Consider the following 16,945-nt stretch of genomic DNA (forward strand, 5'->3'; position numbering starts at 1 on the left):
ACAAAGAGAATGATTTTACAGAGTTGTGAAATTCCACTCAGAGCACTGACAGGAGTTGTAAGAAAGCACACCGGCGTGTTTGTGTTTTAATCAGCAGGGTACAACCTGTTAACTGACCGTCAGTAAAATGAAAACCCTGCAGAGTGTTGGAGGGGGGAGGGGGGCAGGAGTTGGAGTAGATGTGGTGAAGTATGGATGGCAGCCACAGAGGGACATTCCTCAGAGTGCAGGGGATTACAGAGAGGCTGGCCACTCACACATTGTCTTCGTGACTTGCCTTTGCTATATCAGTCAGTCTCCAATTAACAGCCTGCATTGTCTGCGGGATTAGGAGCGGCGGGACAAGTCCCACTGGCCCACAGAGGGATCTCACAGCAACTGGCACAGGCCTTAATCCTGTTCAACATGTGCTCTGAAGGCAGACGAAGAGGCTGTTTACTATAATCCAGGTATCACATATCCCGGCTGCTGGAGGAGGACTTGAACTTCGGAGTGAGAAGCACTCGAGTGGAGGACTTGAGGAATTTGGAGGAGGACCAGCCTGCCTGGCTGAAGCTGACCAAGACCCTCTTTTCCCCCTCAGTTGGATGCTGGTTGTAATACAGGATATGACTGATTTCCACATTAAGTGTGGTTGTTTTTCTGAAGCCAGTTCATCCTGAATTAAGAAGTGTTCAGACTGAAATTTCCCCATCAATAAAGAGCTACATACCTACCTACTATTTCTTCTTCTTGAGTAACGAATGCATGGTGCACATGGTGTGTTACTGTTTATGATATCCAGTCATTGTGTAATAAAATTTCCCGTCCTCATGCTGGTTTGTTTCTAGGAAACAGTCAAACTGTTGGAAAAACGAACTGTTGTCTTTAGTTTATACAGTAGTATAAAAAGTATTATATAGAGGTAATCTGAATCCAAGTTAAATAAGTGAGTCATGGTTCTTGGCAGAGATGCAAATCAGGATGCAAATGATGCTGTACAACCTCAGGCGCTGATAACTCATCTGTACTATTGTAATAATACACTCAGTAGGCTTGTGCAAACGAGATTTGTGGGTATAATCACCGCACCACACTTTTAGAGTAATGCGGCCTACAGGAATCATGGATTGACTGTGATATAATGTGGCTATTTAGATTATCTTTACCAAAATACTTGACTAAAACCTCTTTAAAAGAACAGAAAAGAAAGGGAGGAGGCCATAAAGCGTCTCGGTGAGCAGGAGGCTCTCTGAGTGGAGTAAAAAGGTGAGGACAGGGATAACCGCACAGCTCCATAAATCCTTCAGTGGGTACGTGCTCCCTCTGACTGGTCCGTGTGATGTGCACAAAGGAGGAGGTGAGGTGTGAATAACGTGAGCAATGACTCCCAGGACACAGCTGCCTCCCTCTGAGCCTCCGGCCACAAAGGAGACAATCCAGGCACCCTGTTTCCCCGTGACTCCCTCTCCCTCATAAGCACGGAGGCAACAAAGCGGCAGGATTCCCTCCAGAAACAGGACACAAAGACGCTCACGTCCTGTGTTTGCATTCGGCGTTCACCTGCCTCGTCTGTCCTGTGAGGACAAGATATGACATGTCGAGAAATGAGAGGGAAAAGTGAACGTTATGAGCAGTGAAAGTGATGAAACACTTTTATTCCACTGCATTCTAGAAAGAAATATTGGGCTTTTTACTTTATTACATTTATCTGCCAGCTGTAGTTTCCTTTCAGGTTTACATTTTGCATAAAAAAAAATTATCATGAGCTTCTGAAATACAACATATTTCCAAACAGTTGCTCTTCTCTCTGGTTTGTGAAGACACACATGTAGTTGGGCTTCTTGTTATGTTTCAGGTGCTTATATGAGTTGTTAGCTGCTCCACCAAAGAGAGATTTCCCCTCTGATAGCACAATATTGGATTTTTTTGGTGGGGTTTGGCACACATCACACTGTACTGGAAAGTCAGTAATATAACAGTTTCCCCTGCCTATCTAATACAAAAATGCAGGCTTATATAATACTTTTGTGCTGATTTTCCCATATTAGTGAAAGTTGAAAAAATATTCTAAATTGGTGTTTGTTGTTATAAAATTTAAATCTCTATTGACACTTTTGTCTGCCAAATCACTTGAGCAAACTGTGTACATTGTGCATGTCACCTCAAAATCCTGTATACTGTAGGAATGATTGATATTTGTGTGGTTTATGCGTTGATGCCTCGTATCTTGTGGGCATGGAGATCAGAACTTCATCTGGACAAAGAGTGAGAACTGACAATGTCTCAATAAAGAGCGCCGTGATGCGATTTTGGCTGATAAATCGAGTGCATTTTTAAATGGAAGTCTCGCCTCGTGCAGCTTTAACTCTCTTGTGTGTCTCCTGGCCGTCGTGCAGCTGCCTGGCATCGAGGAGAAGGAGAGCTGTGGTCCGAGCACCTGGCAGAGAGCCCGGCCAGACTCAGGAAGTGTCTCTGGCACCTCCCCCTCCCTCCTCCTCTCTGCCTCCCCTCCTTCCCCTCTCCATTCAGCTCCTCACCTCAAAGCATTAGTAATGCATTCCTCCAGTCCAGCAACAAGCAGGGTAATTCAATTTCCTCGACAGTGAGACCGTGTGAAATTTCATTTGCATCTCTGGGTCTGTGTGTAAGACGGGTTGTAAAATCCTCTCTGCCTCCATCGAGCTTTGTTTACTGCTTTGTTTAGTTCGGCCCCCACAATAAACAGCAGGGAGTCCAGCAGATGATGTAATCTTTGGATCCATCTTTTGAGACAGAAAATACCCTGAAAGATTAGAGAAAATGCTGCTAAAAAACTGGTGGATTTTAATATTTAAGCAGTCTGTTTGTAGTTGAATGAATAATAAAAGTTCAGTGAAACATTTAAAAACCATAATAATCCCAACATGTTAAGATTCAGAAGATAAAAACAGATTTTTTTTTAAAGATACTCTCACTTAATCTTTTCATAATCCATTTCAAACCCCAGACTTCCTCATCAGAGGTCAGTGTTTGGGGGCGACAGCAGCTGGCTGGCGGGATGAAGGAAGTTGACAAAACCAGACTGGTGGCCCGCTGCTGACACTGACCCCTTGCCTGCTGTCAGCCCAGAGAGGTCAGAGACACAAAAACTGCCTTTCTGCTCTGCTCAAAGTCATCTGCATGCAGGCCTGAGGTCTGTCACTGCACTGCAAGAAGGAACAAATATCAACACACACAGGAGAAACAGCAACTTTCTCTAGAAATCATGCACAAAAGTTAGACAACGTTGATCTGAAAACTTTAGGAGGAACTGAATCCAATGCAGCTTCTGCAGATTCTTCATCAAATTATGTGATTACATTGTCTAGATTTCATTGAGTTGAATTTAAGTTGTGACCAAATTTTGCCATGATCAGTTTCATCTCATTTCATATTAAACACTTCATTCATGGTTCTGATGATGTCACTTATAATTGGATCTACGTGATGACAGTTTGCAGAGGTGAGTGACTCCCTGAGTCCCATGACTTGGACTCCAGACTTTCTTTTGACAAAAGGAAAAAAGACTTACAACTCAACTTTAACTCCACTGACTCACGGCTTCACTCGGACTTGAAAATACTTAAATCAAGCCCAAAGATGATCTTCAGTGCTCCTACAGTCTGTTTCATGAGGGATGTGTTTTAAATTGTCAAGTTTTATCTCTTTCATGTCTCTCCGTTCCTGTTTTGTTGTGCTTTATGTGATTGTTGTAAAATAAAACTTAGACTGCTATTCTGGCTCAGCCTGTCTTGTAAAAGAGATCACATCTCAAGGGACGTCCTGGTTAAATAAAGGCAAAAAAAAGGAGGGAAGGGAAACACTAAAAGCGTCCAGACTATGGAGTCACATGAATGCCATAATGAAATATTTTTTTAAAAAAAGGACAAATAAATGTTAAAATAAGTTACAATGCATATAATCACTTTTAAATTTGGCATTTTTCTTTACATTACCATATTTTTACATTCACTAATTTATTCCTTTTTATATGTCCACATTTTTTTTCTTCTTCTCATACAGATTTATTCTTTTTTTAATGAGACTCATATGCTTCCATACTGGGCAGCGTTAAAATGTACTACTGTATAAACTTTTGTGTTGTTTCACTTGTAAAGATGTGTGGTTTCTGTGTTCTGCTTATTAGAAAAATAATACAGGACTGAAAGAACATGACCAGTGCCTGTGCAGAAATCGATGGGGATGAAGTGCAGTGGGGTTATGCTGCTACCTAGTGTCTGTTCCTGGTCAGGATGTAATAAAAGAAATGCACAGGGCAGGTGCACTACAGTTAAGGTTTGTTTAATTTTAAAACACAGCATTCAAGCTCAATATAACCACAGGTTTTACATGTACACAGTTTAGAGATTGCAAAAAATGATGTATAAAATTAAAAAAGAAAATCCAAACATCTACAGTGATTTTTTTCCCCCAAAAAACAAAAACTCAATGAAAAATTAAAATCTATTTACTGTATTCACATTAATGATGTAACATAGTGCTTGCTACAGATTCTAAACTGAAATGAAAAACCCTACAAGCAAATCAAATAGAAAAATCTTTAAAAATGTGAAATGAGCCTTTTAAGAAATTAAAAAATGAAACGTCAATTTCAGCCACTTTTTTTCTTCATTTTGTAAATTTTTATAGTCTGTACAACAGCCTTGCATCACAAACAACAAAGAGAATATGACTACTACCCAAAAACAGAAAGTTGCATCAGTGTAATAATGTTTTACAGGGCGTATATGATTTGAAAAAGTCAGGCTCATTTTCTCGTTTGCTTGCGCAGGCAACCAGGAGCTGTCAACTTTACAAACTGGCCTTCAGTAAAGACAATGAAAAAGATATTGATATAGTAAAAGAGTTGTGCTTAACTTGTTGGCACAGTCTAAAAAAACAGAATCACCTCTTGTACTGGTCACAACGCACATCTAAGAGAAGCAAGTTGAAGCAGCAGAAGTACAAACATTTCATGCTTCAACAGGAAAGTCAGCAGAGTTCCTTTGACAATTTCCAGATTATAGAGAGAGCAGAGTTATCACAATCCCTTCACAGCATCCACTCACTCCTGTCTACTTTTGTTATAAATGCTAAAACACATTTGTGAGACACTGCATTGCCAATGCATAAAGTTTCTCTTTAAAATTCTCTTGATTCACATAAACTTGCATTACGATTCTTGTTGGAATAATCAGCGAGCAGAATTTCTAATTCTAAACTGCTGCGTCTGGTAGAGACGATCAGTCAAGGATGTGTGTGTGGACAATTCCCGTTCTGTTGAGGAGACGAGGCTCTACAGCTCATCAGGAACACGGAGAGAATGACAAGCAGGTTGCAAATTATTGTACAAGGTCTGCGCAGAAGACATCACGCACAACTCTGTCCTCCTCTGCTTCACCATCATCTTCAAATTGTTGTAAAAAAGTTTCTGCTTCCAGTAGTATAAAAACGTTTTTGTCAAGCTAAAGTCTCTTTACTTCTTTTTCGCCCCCCCCCCCCCCAACATGCTCCCGCTGTGACTCTTCTTGTCAAACAGCTGCATTTCCATCATGCAGCTCATCTTTGTCCTTATCAAATCCTCTTGACAGCATGTGCCAGAGTCAAGTTCACAGCTTGTTTACAGTCACTGCTGTGGAATAAGTGGCTCATCAAAATAAAGTAAACAATAAAAAAAAAAAATGCCACAGGAGATAAAAGTGTTCCAAGAAGACGAAAAAAAATTTCGGTTTCACACCTGTAAGACATGCAATACTGCAGGAAAACTGGTCCCACATATCGGATTTAAGACAAAATGCAAAAACAAGCCAATGTGCACCTGTGACATCCAGTATAGCATTACTGTTACACATTAAAGGGATAGTTCGGATTATTTAAAGTGGAGCTGTATGAGGTACTATACTGTATAGACAGTATATTACCCACATAAGATCATTTCGACACGCTCCCAGTTTGGAGAAGCAGAGAAGAGTATCAGCATGTAAGCTAAGCAATGTACTGTAATTTGCCTGCTTCTGGACATTAGCATGACAAATTTTTTTTCTAAAAGGAAAGTAAAGACCTATCTTTTTAATCCATCTTTTTACTTTTATTTGGGAGTAATGCTATAACCTCAGTTTTAATGATTCAATCAATTAGAGTCTGCAGGTGGAAAATAGCTTCATTTACAATTACTGCAATTTTTATTCTTGCTAATTGTTTTGTTTTTATTGTTTCCTTGGCTTTCATAACAGCAGTTTCCAGTTGGAAAAGGCTGTCTGACAGCAAGGTAAAGAGAAAATATTCTAGATATAGGCTACACTTCAACAAATATTGATTTTCTTAGGTGCCTACAGTACATTTTACTGCTGACCTTGTTCACGGCAGTGCATTGCTTAGCTTCCTGCACCAGAACTCCTGCCAGAACTGGGGGTGTGCCGACAGCCACCCACTGTAGGTCACACACTGACTATGGATAAGCACCTCATACAACCCCACTTCAAGTAATCTGAACTATCCCTTTAACTGGAGAATAATTCAAATCTGACTGGTTGACTTGCATTTCAAGTTCCACAAGCAGAAAGACAACTTAAAGAACTGAGATGCTGCACTTTGAAATGAATCTTTTCTACCACAGTGAGAAAAATCATGTCTACGCTTCAGCTGGGAAGAACCCAGTTGATTCCTCTCATGTTTAAGTGTAAGGCATTTGTCTTACTCTCCCACAGGAACAATGAGAGAGTGGAATACAGTACAAAATAAAATAAGATCAACCAGTAGTTATCAGTGTTAGTCTATGAGCACTTCCAGAGTCCTCAACACTGCAATGCCTTGTTAAATGTGACACCGTATCTCACGGTGCTTTCATGGGCAAAGAAATTTTATAAAATGAAATAAAAATAATATAGTCGGAGTGTAAAAGTCAGTTCAGGCTCCATCATATCAGAGTTTCAGATGAATTCCCAGCACCAAAGATGATTCGTGCAATATTAAACCATCAGCCAAGGATTGTGGAAATTGGAGTACAAGCACGTCCTGACGAATGAGATGAGATTTGATTTTTGCTTCAACCAAACAGCAAAAGCACATTTGGTTTTCCATTTTAAGCCAAGTGAGACAGTGGAGGAAAGCTGGAGGAGGAGCGGCTGAAACCATCTATGAGGAGTAATGACAGACTGACTGAGTGGATGAGTGATTGGATAGCCGTCAGTGCTGCAGACCAGATGAGTCCAGTGTTGTCTACTGTGCTGGAGGGTTGTTTGGATCTGGTCGGCTGTTGGCCAGGTACTTGGCTCGCATGCTGGAGGTGTACTGTGAAGAGAAATGGAAAATAACACCCAGAAGAAAACATGAAGCATGAGTTTATTTATTTTTTTTATAGCAAAAAGAACTCATTAGTACAACAGGGGTAAAATCTCTTTTACCACAGACTTTAAAGACACCGTTCACCCCCAAAACAAAAACATAATTTTCTTCGTACCTGTTGTTCTATTTCTACATCTAGATTTTGTCGAGTTGACTATAGATCTGCCTGCCTTCTCTTGAATAAAATGGGACTCAATGGTACTCAGTTTTCACTCTTTTCTTTCCATCAAAGAACAGCAACCGGATCAGTGCACAATAGGAAGTGTGCACGTACTAATGGACAGGAGGCTCCTTACATTAATGGTGTCCTCCTTGGCTAACATTAGCATTAGCACCACTGAGCAAGCTAGCACGGTGATACAGTTGACAGTTGTAGTTCAGTGGAAAGAAAATCGTTCCTATATGAAACTGCTCACAACAAGGTCTGTGGATTATTTTGAGTAACTGGGTCATGATTTCTGAAAAAGAGACATCGTTGCTGAGTTTTTCCAAATATAAACTATTTTGAAAGACGCAGGTTTTGAGTGTATCTGTTGGAACAGCAAACAGATTCAACGGCTCAGTGCTTTGATGGGTAACCCCTTGCCTAGACCGCAAATGTCACGTCAGCACCATGCTCGCGTGACGACAGCGTTCACGCCACATCAAAGTGTCTGTCTATACAGGATCTGTCTTATGCGAGTCCAGCAGCTAGCAAGCAGCCAAACTTTCCACGGAGTATGCCGTTTTTCCTCAATACAAACCAGAGCAGAGTGAGCTGATCATGGGTTCCAGTTCAAACTCTGGAGCCTAGGTTACAAAATGTGGTTTAAATTCATTTTTAGTGCCTTGTTACTAGACACCAGCCTTGCATTTACATGTGTATGGTTAAAATAAAATAGACTTGAATTCTAAATAAACTCTTCAGCTCACATTAACATCTGCCAGATACAGCTGGGACATGAGACGGACAGAGCTGATGCAGACAGCTACATGAATTAAAATGAGAGCATTTCTGTTAGATGAGAAATGTGAGTGAAAAACGTGTCCGACTCGTGCGGGATCAAGGCAGGGGGTCAGACGCAAAGGTTTCTCTGAAATACAACATCAAAAATTTAGGAGCAGTAGAGGAATATAAAAATTACGATTGCGCTCGCACAACAACACACTACAAAACACAATTCAGTTATCAAATCAGACTCCTAAGTGCTGGAATCTAAAGGGATTGTAAATAACTCAACCACAGAAAGAACATCACAGAAACTACAGAGAACAAGGACGTCAAAGTACAAGGAACTGTATAAATATACACCAGCTCTACAGGCGGTTCTTTTATTATTTGTTGTCAACCCTTGTTGCACATCGGCATGGTCAGTCATTCATATACAATTAGGATGCACCCATGCATTTTGGAATAACAGGCGATACAAGCACAAGAAGGCTGCATTTCAAACAAAAACACTTGATTTGGTTGTTTTTCCACTGTGTTTTCAGGAACATGGTATATTTTCATGTGTCTGATCTTTCAGAGCCACTTGATGTGACTCAGCACCAAAACAACACGACTTGGGTGTAAAAGATGAAGCACTATACATTTACCTGAGTTTGTATTATGCTACATGCTAATTTTAAACAGTTTATATTTGAATTGTACAGAATGCTTGTGGTTCTGAGTTTACCGAGTCTGATTTTGAGATAATAAAGCTATGAACACAGAATTTGGGCAAACCTGTATTGCTAGTTTTGTAGTTATACCACCAGATACAGTGGCAGACACCTTAAGTATTTGCTGCATTTAACTGCCTATATGAGAATTAACAAAATGAAAATGGTACCTTAGATTTTTTCCTGTTATAATAACTGAATTTGAATGCTTCTAAAAGGTGTAAAATATTTTATTTACTCTTAAGCCCCCATGAGTTCACCCTCAAACCCAAGAATCAAGACAAAGCAGATCCACATAATCAGTGAAAGAGTTAAAGAGCTTCTTAATCTGACTTGTCTTTGACTCAAAGGTCACAGTGAGCCCCCAGGACAGAATTACAGCTTTACATGTTCCTCCGAGTATAACTGTGGTGCAGGGGGGTCGGGTAACATGCAGCCCAGGGCCACAGGAAACACATATCAGGTGAGACACCAGGTGGGACACTTAGCAAGAATCACGACAGAGGGAGAGTGGGTGCGGGGGGGGTCCAGCAGCCCTGGTGGGACCTGAATAGAGGGTGAATAAGAGCTGGGAGTTTGGGAGGTGGTACAGAGGAGGAACAGGCCAGCGGGTGGAGGAGGCGGGCATGTTTTGTACCTGTTAGCATAGCAGATGAGGTTACCAAAACGATCTTGAACTCTCCGAAGGCTTTAACTGCCAGCTGTGACCGCTGTTACTGTCCGCAGCAGTCAAATACAACTGTATGGGTTCGTAGAAAAAAAAAAAAAGACGACAAGAAGAGAGTATAGAGAAGATACACAAAGCAGCGTCTAGGTCCAGGCAGACACACAGACACCAGGGAGGGTAGGATCTCTGGTAGAGGTTCAGGCCGGGGGGCAGGAGGGAAAGACTGAGGTTTGATCTGAATAAATTTATAGCTTCTACCTCTGCAAACCTTCTCAACTTTGTCAACAAAAAATCTTGCACAACATCAAGTGCTAAGGCCTGTTTAGATGCTCTACAGCACATGGTCTAAAATGCATTGCTCAAGTGCATTTGGGGCGTCTCCAACTCCACTTTGCTATTTAAACAGCAGATAATCTGGGCACAAGGTGCAAAACACTTGTATTGATTCCCTTAATTAGTCATAGGTGTGTTGGACTTAACATGAATGAAACCAATCTGTGTCAGAGCAGTCAGACAGGTTGGGACATAAAAAATTAACATTTTGATTAATAGCAGATGGGTTGAAGTGTCTAAGAGAGACATTGTGTGCGCATTTACACATGATGCACAGCAGTACTGCTGCTGGCTGCTGTGACATTTCAGCATGAAAGGAGGCATTACTACATTACTTACTGATGGTAGCCTCTCTAATCATTAAAGTAAATCATTTAAGAACACACTCATATCAACACAACACGTAAGAAATAAGTAACCTGGGCAGCTTGTGCTGCTCAGCATAAGTTAAAAGATGATTTAATGATTACAGAGGCTGCTTTCAGTCATTTTAAGTCTTTCCACGCACGTCACTGTGACAAATATTGTTTCAGCAGTAAAACTTCAAACTGTGGTTATAAACCTGACAGGGCAGAGGAAACCCTCCAGTGAAAACAGAGGAATAGACAGCGGTGATGGATGTCAGGATTTATATGGATATACAGAAGAATACAGGACATGAATTAACATTAGATCCTGACTGATCCTGTCAGATTTAAATAAATAGTGAAGTTTGTTGGCCGGCAATATGTTTGATATATTTCTTTGCTTTTAACAGTGTGTCTCCTGGACAGTTAAGCATCATCACTGACAATGAAATCTGTGTCGAGGATTGGTTATAATGATTGAGACTATGAGCACGGGGGAAGAAAATGGCAACTGGTGGATAATTAATTCTTATTTTCTTTTTTTTTGACAGGGAGGTTTCTTTTGTATATTTCTATGATTTGAACACAGACTTGTTGTTAACAATGTAGCATTATTAGGGAAAATTATACCCTGGATGTGTCAATAGTGAGTTTGCGATTTTAACATGTCAGAGACAGAGGATGCGTACCGTATCACTGCAGTAAATACGACGACTGTGTGAAAATTTCATTTCAAACACTGTTGCTGTTTTCTAATCCTTCGTTAGTCTAATTTGCCAAATTTTCATAGTTCCTCAGGTGACTCGGAAACAGGAACATGAAAAGTTTCTTTTTTATTTCTGAGATTAGTTCCAATGGTCCAACGAGTTATTCCTACAGGTATCATGTTTTTACTGGAAATACAACACTCACCGAGGGGGGAGGAGACTCTCGTCCTATCAGAGGCGTGTTTTCACAGCGAGAGTTCTGAAAGTTGGCGTTCTGAGCCCTGTTGGATTAAACACACAGTGAGATCAAACACCACATGCCAAGAAGTTTATTAACATCTACACACTGCTTTAAAAAGGACAGTTCACCCCAAAATCAAATATTCATATTTTTACTCTGCCCTGTAGTGCTATTTGTCAATCTGGATTGTTTTGGTGTGAGTTGTTGAGTTTTAGAGACCTCTGGTGTGGAGATGTCTGCCTTCTCTCCAATATGACGGAAGTGAACGGATTGTGGTGATCAAACTATGAAAAAACACATTTGAAAAACTTTCTCATAAGAAGAAAGAATTTCTGGTAGATTCTACTGTGGATTATCTTGAGTACCTGGGTCATGACTTCTGGAAAGTCATTTTTCTGTTGAGTTTTTTCAGATGTATTTTTTGTCTCTTTGAGCAGCTAAGTGCCATCTAGTTTCATCCAATTGGAGAGAAAGCAAACATCTCTACGGCCGAATATCTCTAAAACTCTGCGACTCACACAAAAACAATCTAGATGGATGAACAGCACTACAGGCCAAAGGAAAAAATAGGTTTTTGATTTTAGAGTGAACTGTCCCTTTAAAGATTTGAAAAAAAAAAAAAAATACACTGTATACAGGACACTCTCCCAGTCAGTTTCCAGCATACCATGGCTTTATGATAAACAGCCAGAAACATGAAGATCCCTTCCCCCAGTTTCCCTAACACTGAACTACACTCAGAGAGCTTTGGGTTTCACAGGCAGCACAGCTGGAGAGCAACAGCTGCATTTGCTGGCCACTGCATGACTCTCTGTAGGAGAGCTTAGCTCCTCTCCGGGGACATAAAAAAACTGGCTTCTGAGCACATGAAGTATCACATATCAACCACGCTGTGAACAACGCAGACTGGGTTGTGAAAATAAATTATCTACCACTTGTGCCTTTCACTTAGCGTGTTTCTATTCAAATATTCACAGTAGTTTGAAGTACTTACATGTACTCAGTGACAGGTGCGTTGCTGACGGTGTGGGCAGCAGCAGGGATGGAGGTCTCACTGCCGTAGCTGCTGCCACAGCTGTACAGGCTGGGCATGTGGACCCGATACAGGTTATCATGGTTTTGTCTTCCCCCGTGGCTCAGAGATTCATCCTCACTGTCCTCATCGCTCCTGCAAACGTCACACAACGACTGTAAAACACCACCACCACCACCAGAGGGACCCCCTGCCCCATCTAACTGATGACAAAGCAGCACAAGAAGCGCCACGTGGTCACGTTTTTTTGTGTTTATTCTCAGTCACATTTTGATTCAATTTCATCACTGCCTGAGGGAGAGAAAACAAGATGAATTCTGTGCTGTGTGAGGCATGGAAGATTTTCCACTGACCTCAATGGGATTGAACAAAGACATTAAAAATAGTCTCATGCAACTGGTTCAGTTTCTGCAGGAAGATTAAAAGCCCTAATTTTGCACTGAACAATTAATGCATTTATTCACGCCGTCAAATCAAATCCTGCTTCTGAAGAACCTGATTCCACTTGATTCTTCTCAAACAATGAAGCTCCTCAGTGTGTGTGAGATCACCGTGATGCACTGAACATGGTCTGTCAAAACACAGCAACAATGACACCGACATCATGGAGCCTGTCTCCCTCTAGTGTTCATCTGCCAGGCTTCTCCCTGCATATTTAATTCATGAGATCATAGAATTTCATTCATTGCAGCTTATAAGACATTTACCTCAGTATGCATAATCAGAGAAAAATAAGAGTGACTTACTTATAAATCAAATAATATTATTACTCTAGTAATGCTAATCTTGAATATTAATTCTAAGCCTTCATATAATCCTAGATGGGGTAAATGAAATCAGTATGCTTGCATCATGATAAAAGTAAAACAAAAAAGCCTAGCAGGGACCAGTAAGAAAAGCAGACTGGTAGCGTGTAAGCCCTTTCTTTATAACAGGAAGCACCAGCTGAGATCAAACTGATAAACATACCCCCCAATGGTTAGGAGGGATCAGTTAATTATGTGGTGCAGCCGAGCTGACGGCTGTGGCTGGGAAACCACTTTCGCCCCTAGTCATCCTGCAAACCTTATCTGCTACTGATAGGACAAAGAAATCAGAGTAATTTCACCCCTCAGCTGCAGAAAAAGACACCAGCTCCGGCAGTGGTTATGATAGATTTAGGCCAACTCGGCACAATTAAGGAGGATAACGGGAAGCAATCTATTTGAGGAAACAGCTGGAGCCTCCTGGACAAGTCCCAGTGGTAAACAGCCAGTCTTTGAACAGCAAACAAACACAGGTTTTACACAGAAATAATCGTGTTGTCATATCTGTGTAGATTTATCCTCAATCACTTTGTCTGCTTCAGTCTCATGTCATGTAAAAACAAGCGCTGATGCTATGAAATCATAATTAATTGATAGGCTTATCCTCTTAAATTATTTCTCACTGTATACACAGTCCTGCACACAAACTCAGCTTAAAAGCTTTTACAGTGGTGCCTTTGTGGTTGTGAGTCGACGGGTGTACTGTATAGGTGGTCAGTGGATGTCTACCTTAATTGAAAGGAGGCCTCTCTTTTGTACATGCACACTGTTACAAGCATTCACAACTGGAAGCTGCCCAGTACAACTATAATCTGATCTGCCGGCCAACTGCAAATTCATTTTATAATCTAGTTAGTGTTTTGGGTCATTTTTTAAGAAAAAAAAAATCAAAATTCTATGACTTCAGTTCCACAAATGTGAATATTTTCCACTTTCTTTAGTCCTCTATAACAACAAACTGAATATCTTTAGGTTGTGAACAAAACAAGACATATGGGGACGTCACCTTAGATTTTGGAAAACACTGATTAACATTTTTCACCATTTCCTCACATCAATCAAGAACAGTTGACAAGTTTATCAAATGAAAATAATCATTACTTGCAACCCTAGCTGGAGTTAAAGGGCCACCAATTTAGAGATAGCAATGAGAGATTATGTTGCCTTTTTCAAAGATTTAACCTACTGGTTGAGGGGATTGAACCGACAACCTTACGGTCAGTTTCTCTAACCCTCACCACTGCCCTCTGTCTTACCTCTTGGGGTGCCAGGTGTGGGGCACACTGCAAACTATCGAACTGAACATGAGAGCAGTGACGAAGGAGAAGAGCACGAGGTAGATGAGGCCTTCCAGTCCGTCATAACACAGCCCCGTCATGGCCTGGACATAGTCCTGCAAAAAGAGGACAGACCACTTTTATTATCGCAGGCAAAATCGGATCGAAGTCGACATTCAACCATGGGAAGCAATTCGATAAACTTCCTTCCTAAGCAGCAAAGAAAAAGAAGAAACCTAGGGGAAAAAAAATCAAAGTGCGACTCAGTTCAGTCTTTTTCATCAAGCCTGAAATGTGGCTTGCAGCAAAATCAACATTCAGTTAATTTTTCTGTACCAGCATTAGGTTGTTACAAAAAAAGGGAAAAAAAGGGAAACGTGATAAATTATTGGGAAATATTGGTCTATCACAATGATATCGGCCTATATTGGTATCAATCAATATCAGTTTAACTATTTATGTCTAAGCATGCATTTTTAATTCTTAGGCACAATGCTCTATGTTAAGTATATTTATGAAGATTTTGATGTTAACAAGAATAAATAACCTGTGAGTTGACTGTTCTTTGTTTTTGCTGTAATAGTGATGTCAGATAGATTTGGTTCGGTCTGAGCTGTGGAATATTAAATAATTAATCTTTTCTCATTAAATCTTAGCCTTTCTTGCCCTCAGCTGGGCATAAACTGCAGGTTATATAAACTTCTTTTTAAAAAAACTGTCTGACTGTTTGCTGACGGTAATCTGTTGGTAATTCTATCAGTATTGGCCATAAGATGCAGGTGTCAGCAGAAAAAAAATCAATGTCACGCATCCCTAAAACAGATTATCCTACATTATGTTGGTGCATTGGACTTTTTTCTTTTTTGAAATAAGTATCAGTCATCTTTTTTTTAAAACTCTAATGCAGAAAAAGTAAAAGTCTAGATTTGCTGTTTCTAATTGTCTGAGTGTGGATTCTAAGAGGGTCTTTAAAATGCATCTGCTGTGATTTCTCATTTAAACTAGGTCAAACAAACGAGCTCAGTGTTGGTGAGATAGAAGGAAGGCAGTGCATTTTTACCCAGGTTTAAAAAGAAGCACTATGCTCCACAATATCATGATTGAGAATCTCCATTCTGTATGCACCGCACAGCAGAACACATTTGGTATTCTACTGAAGATACTCTCATTTTCATGAAATAATAAGTTTGGCGCAGCAACAGGATAGATATTTTAAGAGAGAAGGCAGAGCGGAAAGCAGAAAGAAAGTGCTTCACTTGCACGTGTGCACTTGGAATTTGGACGCTGCTAAGGGACAGTCCTCCAAAGCGGTGAGACGGCCAAGTACTTGTCATTCAGGCAGCTTCATAAATGGTACACTGCCAGCAGTAAGTGGACAAGAACTCGCATACAGGAAGGCAAATGTTATTTATGGTGACAGGTGTAGTCAGCTGCACAAGCATAAAAGAGGGGTTTGCTTTATACAACTAAGCTGCACTACAAAGATGTCACAACAAATCAATCAACAAACATGGAGCAACTCTACAGTAAGAATGTCCCTGTTTGTAAGTCTCCTCTTCACTGCTCACCATGTGCAGGCTGCGACAGTCCACCAGGGCAGTAAGCTGATGTAGACTGATCTCAGTGGTGTTCAGTATCCTCTGAATTTCTTCCAAACGACCCTGGAAATGAGTGAGGAAAAAACACAAAATTTCCAAAGATGAAACAGGCTTAACTTGAAATCCAACTTTGCCATCTGGTTATGCATGGATGCCTCAACCCACCATAACAAAGCCATTTGAAAACATAATAAATCAGTATAATTTGCTTTGTCTACATGAAAAAAACGCAACTAAGTGGTAGTTTCCTTCTTTTAAATCAGGGGTTCTCAAAGTTTCAACGACTGAGTGCCAATTTAGGGAGCGAGCATATGATTGAAAGCTGCACAGGAAAACCACATGACAGATCACTTTACTTCCTCTACCCCAACGTCTGACGAACTGACCCTAGTTTCACATAGTGAAAGTTTCGTGCAACTAGTTACAGGTTGCAAATTGCATGAAACATAATGTCTACGCAACACAAATAATAATGAAAGACACAATCTAACTGACTGACTGACTGACTAGACAGGTCATTTTTTTCCCCACTGGGCTGATTTTATTAAAATGATATATTAAAGAAGAGCTAAACTAAGCTATCATTAATGATAATCAGCTTTTAACTGTAATGTAAACAAACTTTGCCTTGCTCATGTTTGTTGACAGCTGTTGTGACAGCGTTACCAACTTTGAATGAAGTCTGAGGGCAATTTCCTTCTGAAGAGTCCAAAAGACCATCTTCTGTTTTATTATTTTGTTCATTTTGGTGATAAGAGGCCATTGTCAGGTTTGAATCAATCAAGTAAAATTGGTTGAAATGTTTGGAATCAGCATTTTGATTGGCTGTTGCAAGAAACTAGTTGAAGTTGAGAGTTTTCCAACTGTTGCTCCCGAGTTTCGAACATGTTTCAAGTGTGTTGCAGAGGGCTTTAAACCATGCAACTCAACTGCAGCTTAGTTTATTAG

The 16,945-nt window shown here is 40.4% G+C and overlaps 1 protein-coding gene across 3 annotated transcripts in view; it reads right to left on the reverse strand.

The window, feature by feature from the left end:
• Positions 1–6,620: 6,620 nt before the first annotated feature.
• ttyh3a (tweety family member 3a) overlaps positions 6,621–16,945 on the reverse strand; it is a 32,013-nt gene continuing 21,688 nt past the window's right edge. For 2 of the 3 annotated variants that reach the window (XM_084743752.1, XM_084743751.1), the window contains 6 exons: positions 15,968–16,060; positions 14,379–14,515; positions 12,278–12,451; positions 11,248–11,323; positions 9,626–9,727; positions 6,621–7,290 (listed from right to left, as the gene is read on the reverse strand). In XM_084743752.1, the coding sequence (XP_084599878.1) occupies positions 9,647–9,727; positions 11,248–11,323; positions 12,278–12,451; positions 14,379–14,515; positions 15,968–16,060 (561 nt within the window). In that variant the 3' untranslated portion in view covers positions 6,621–7,290; positions 9,626–9,646. The remainder of the gene's footprint in view (positions 7,291–9,625; positions 9,728–11,247; positions 11,324–12,277; positions 12,452–14,378; positions 14,516–15,967; positions 16,061–16,945) is intronic. The other variant, XM_084743753.1, reaches the window with a different exon arrangement.

Source organism: Lutjanus erythropterus, chromosome 19 (genome assembly GCF_056507025.1).
Source record: "Lutjanus erythropterus isolate fLutEry1 chromosome 19, fLutEry1.hap2, whole genome shotgun sequence".
In the NCBI taxonomy this organism is placed as follows: Eukaryota; Metazoa; Chordata; class Actinopteri; order Lutjaniformes; family Lutjanidae; genus Lutjanus; species Lutjanus erythropterus.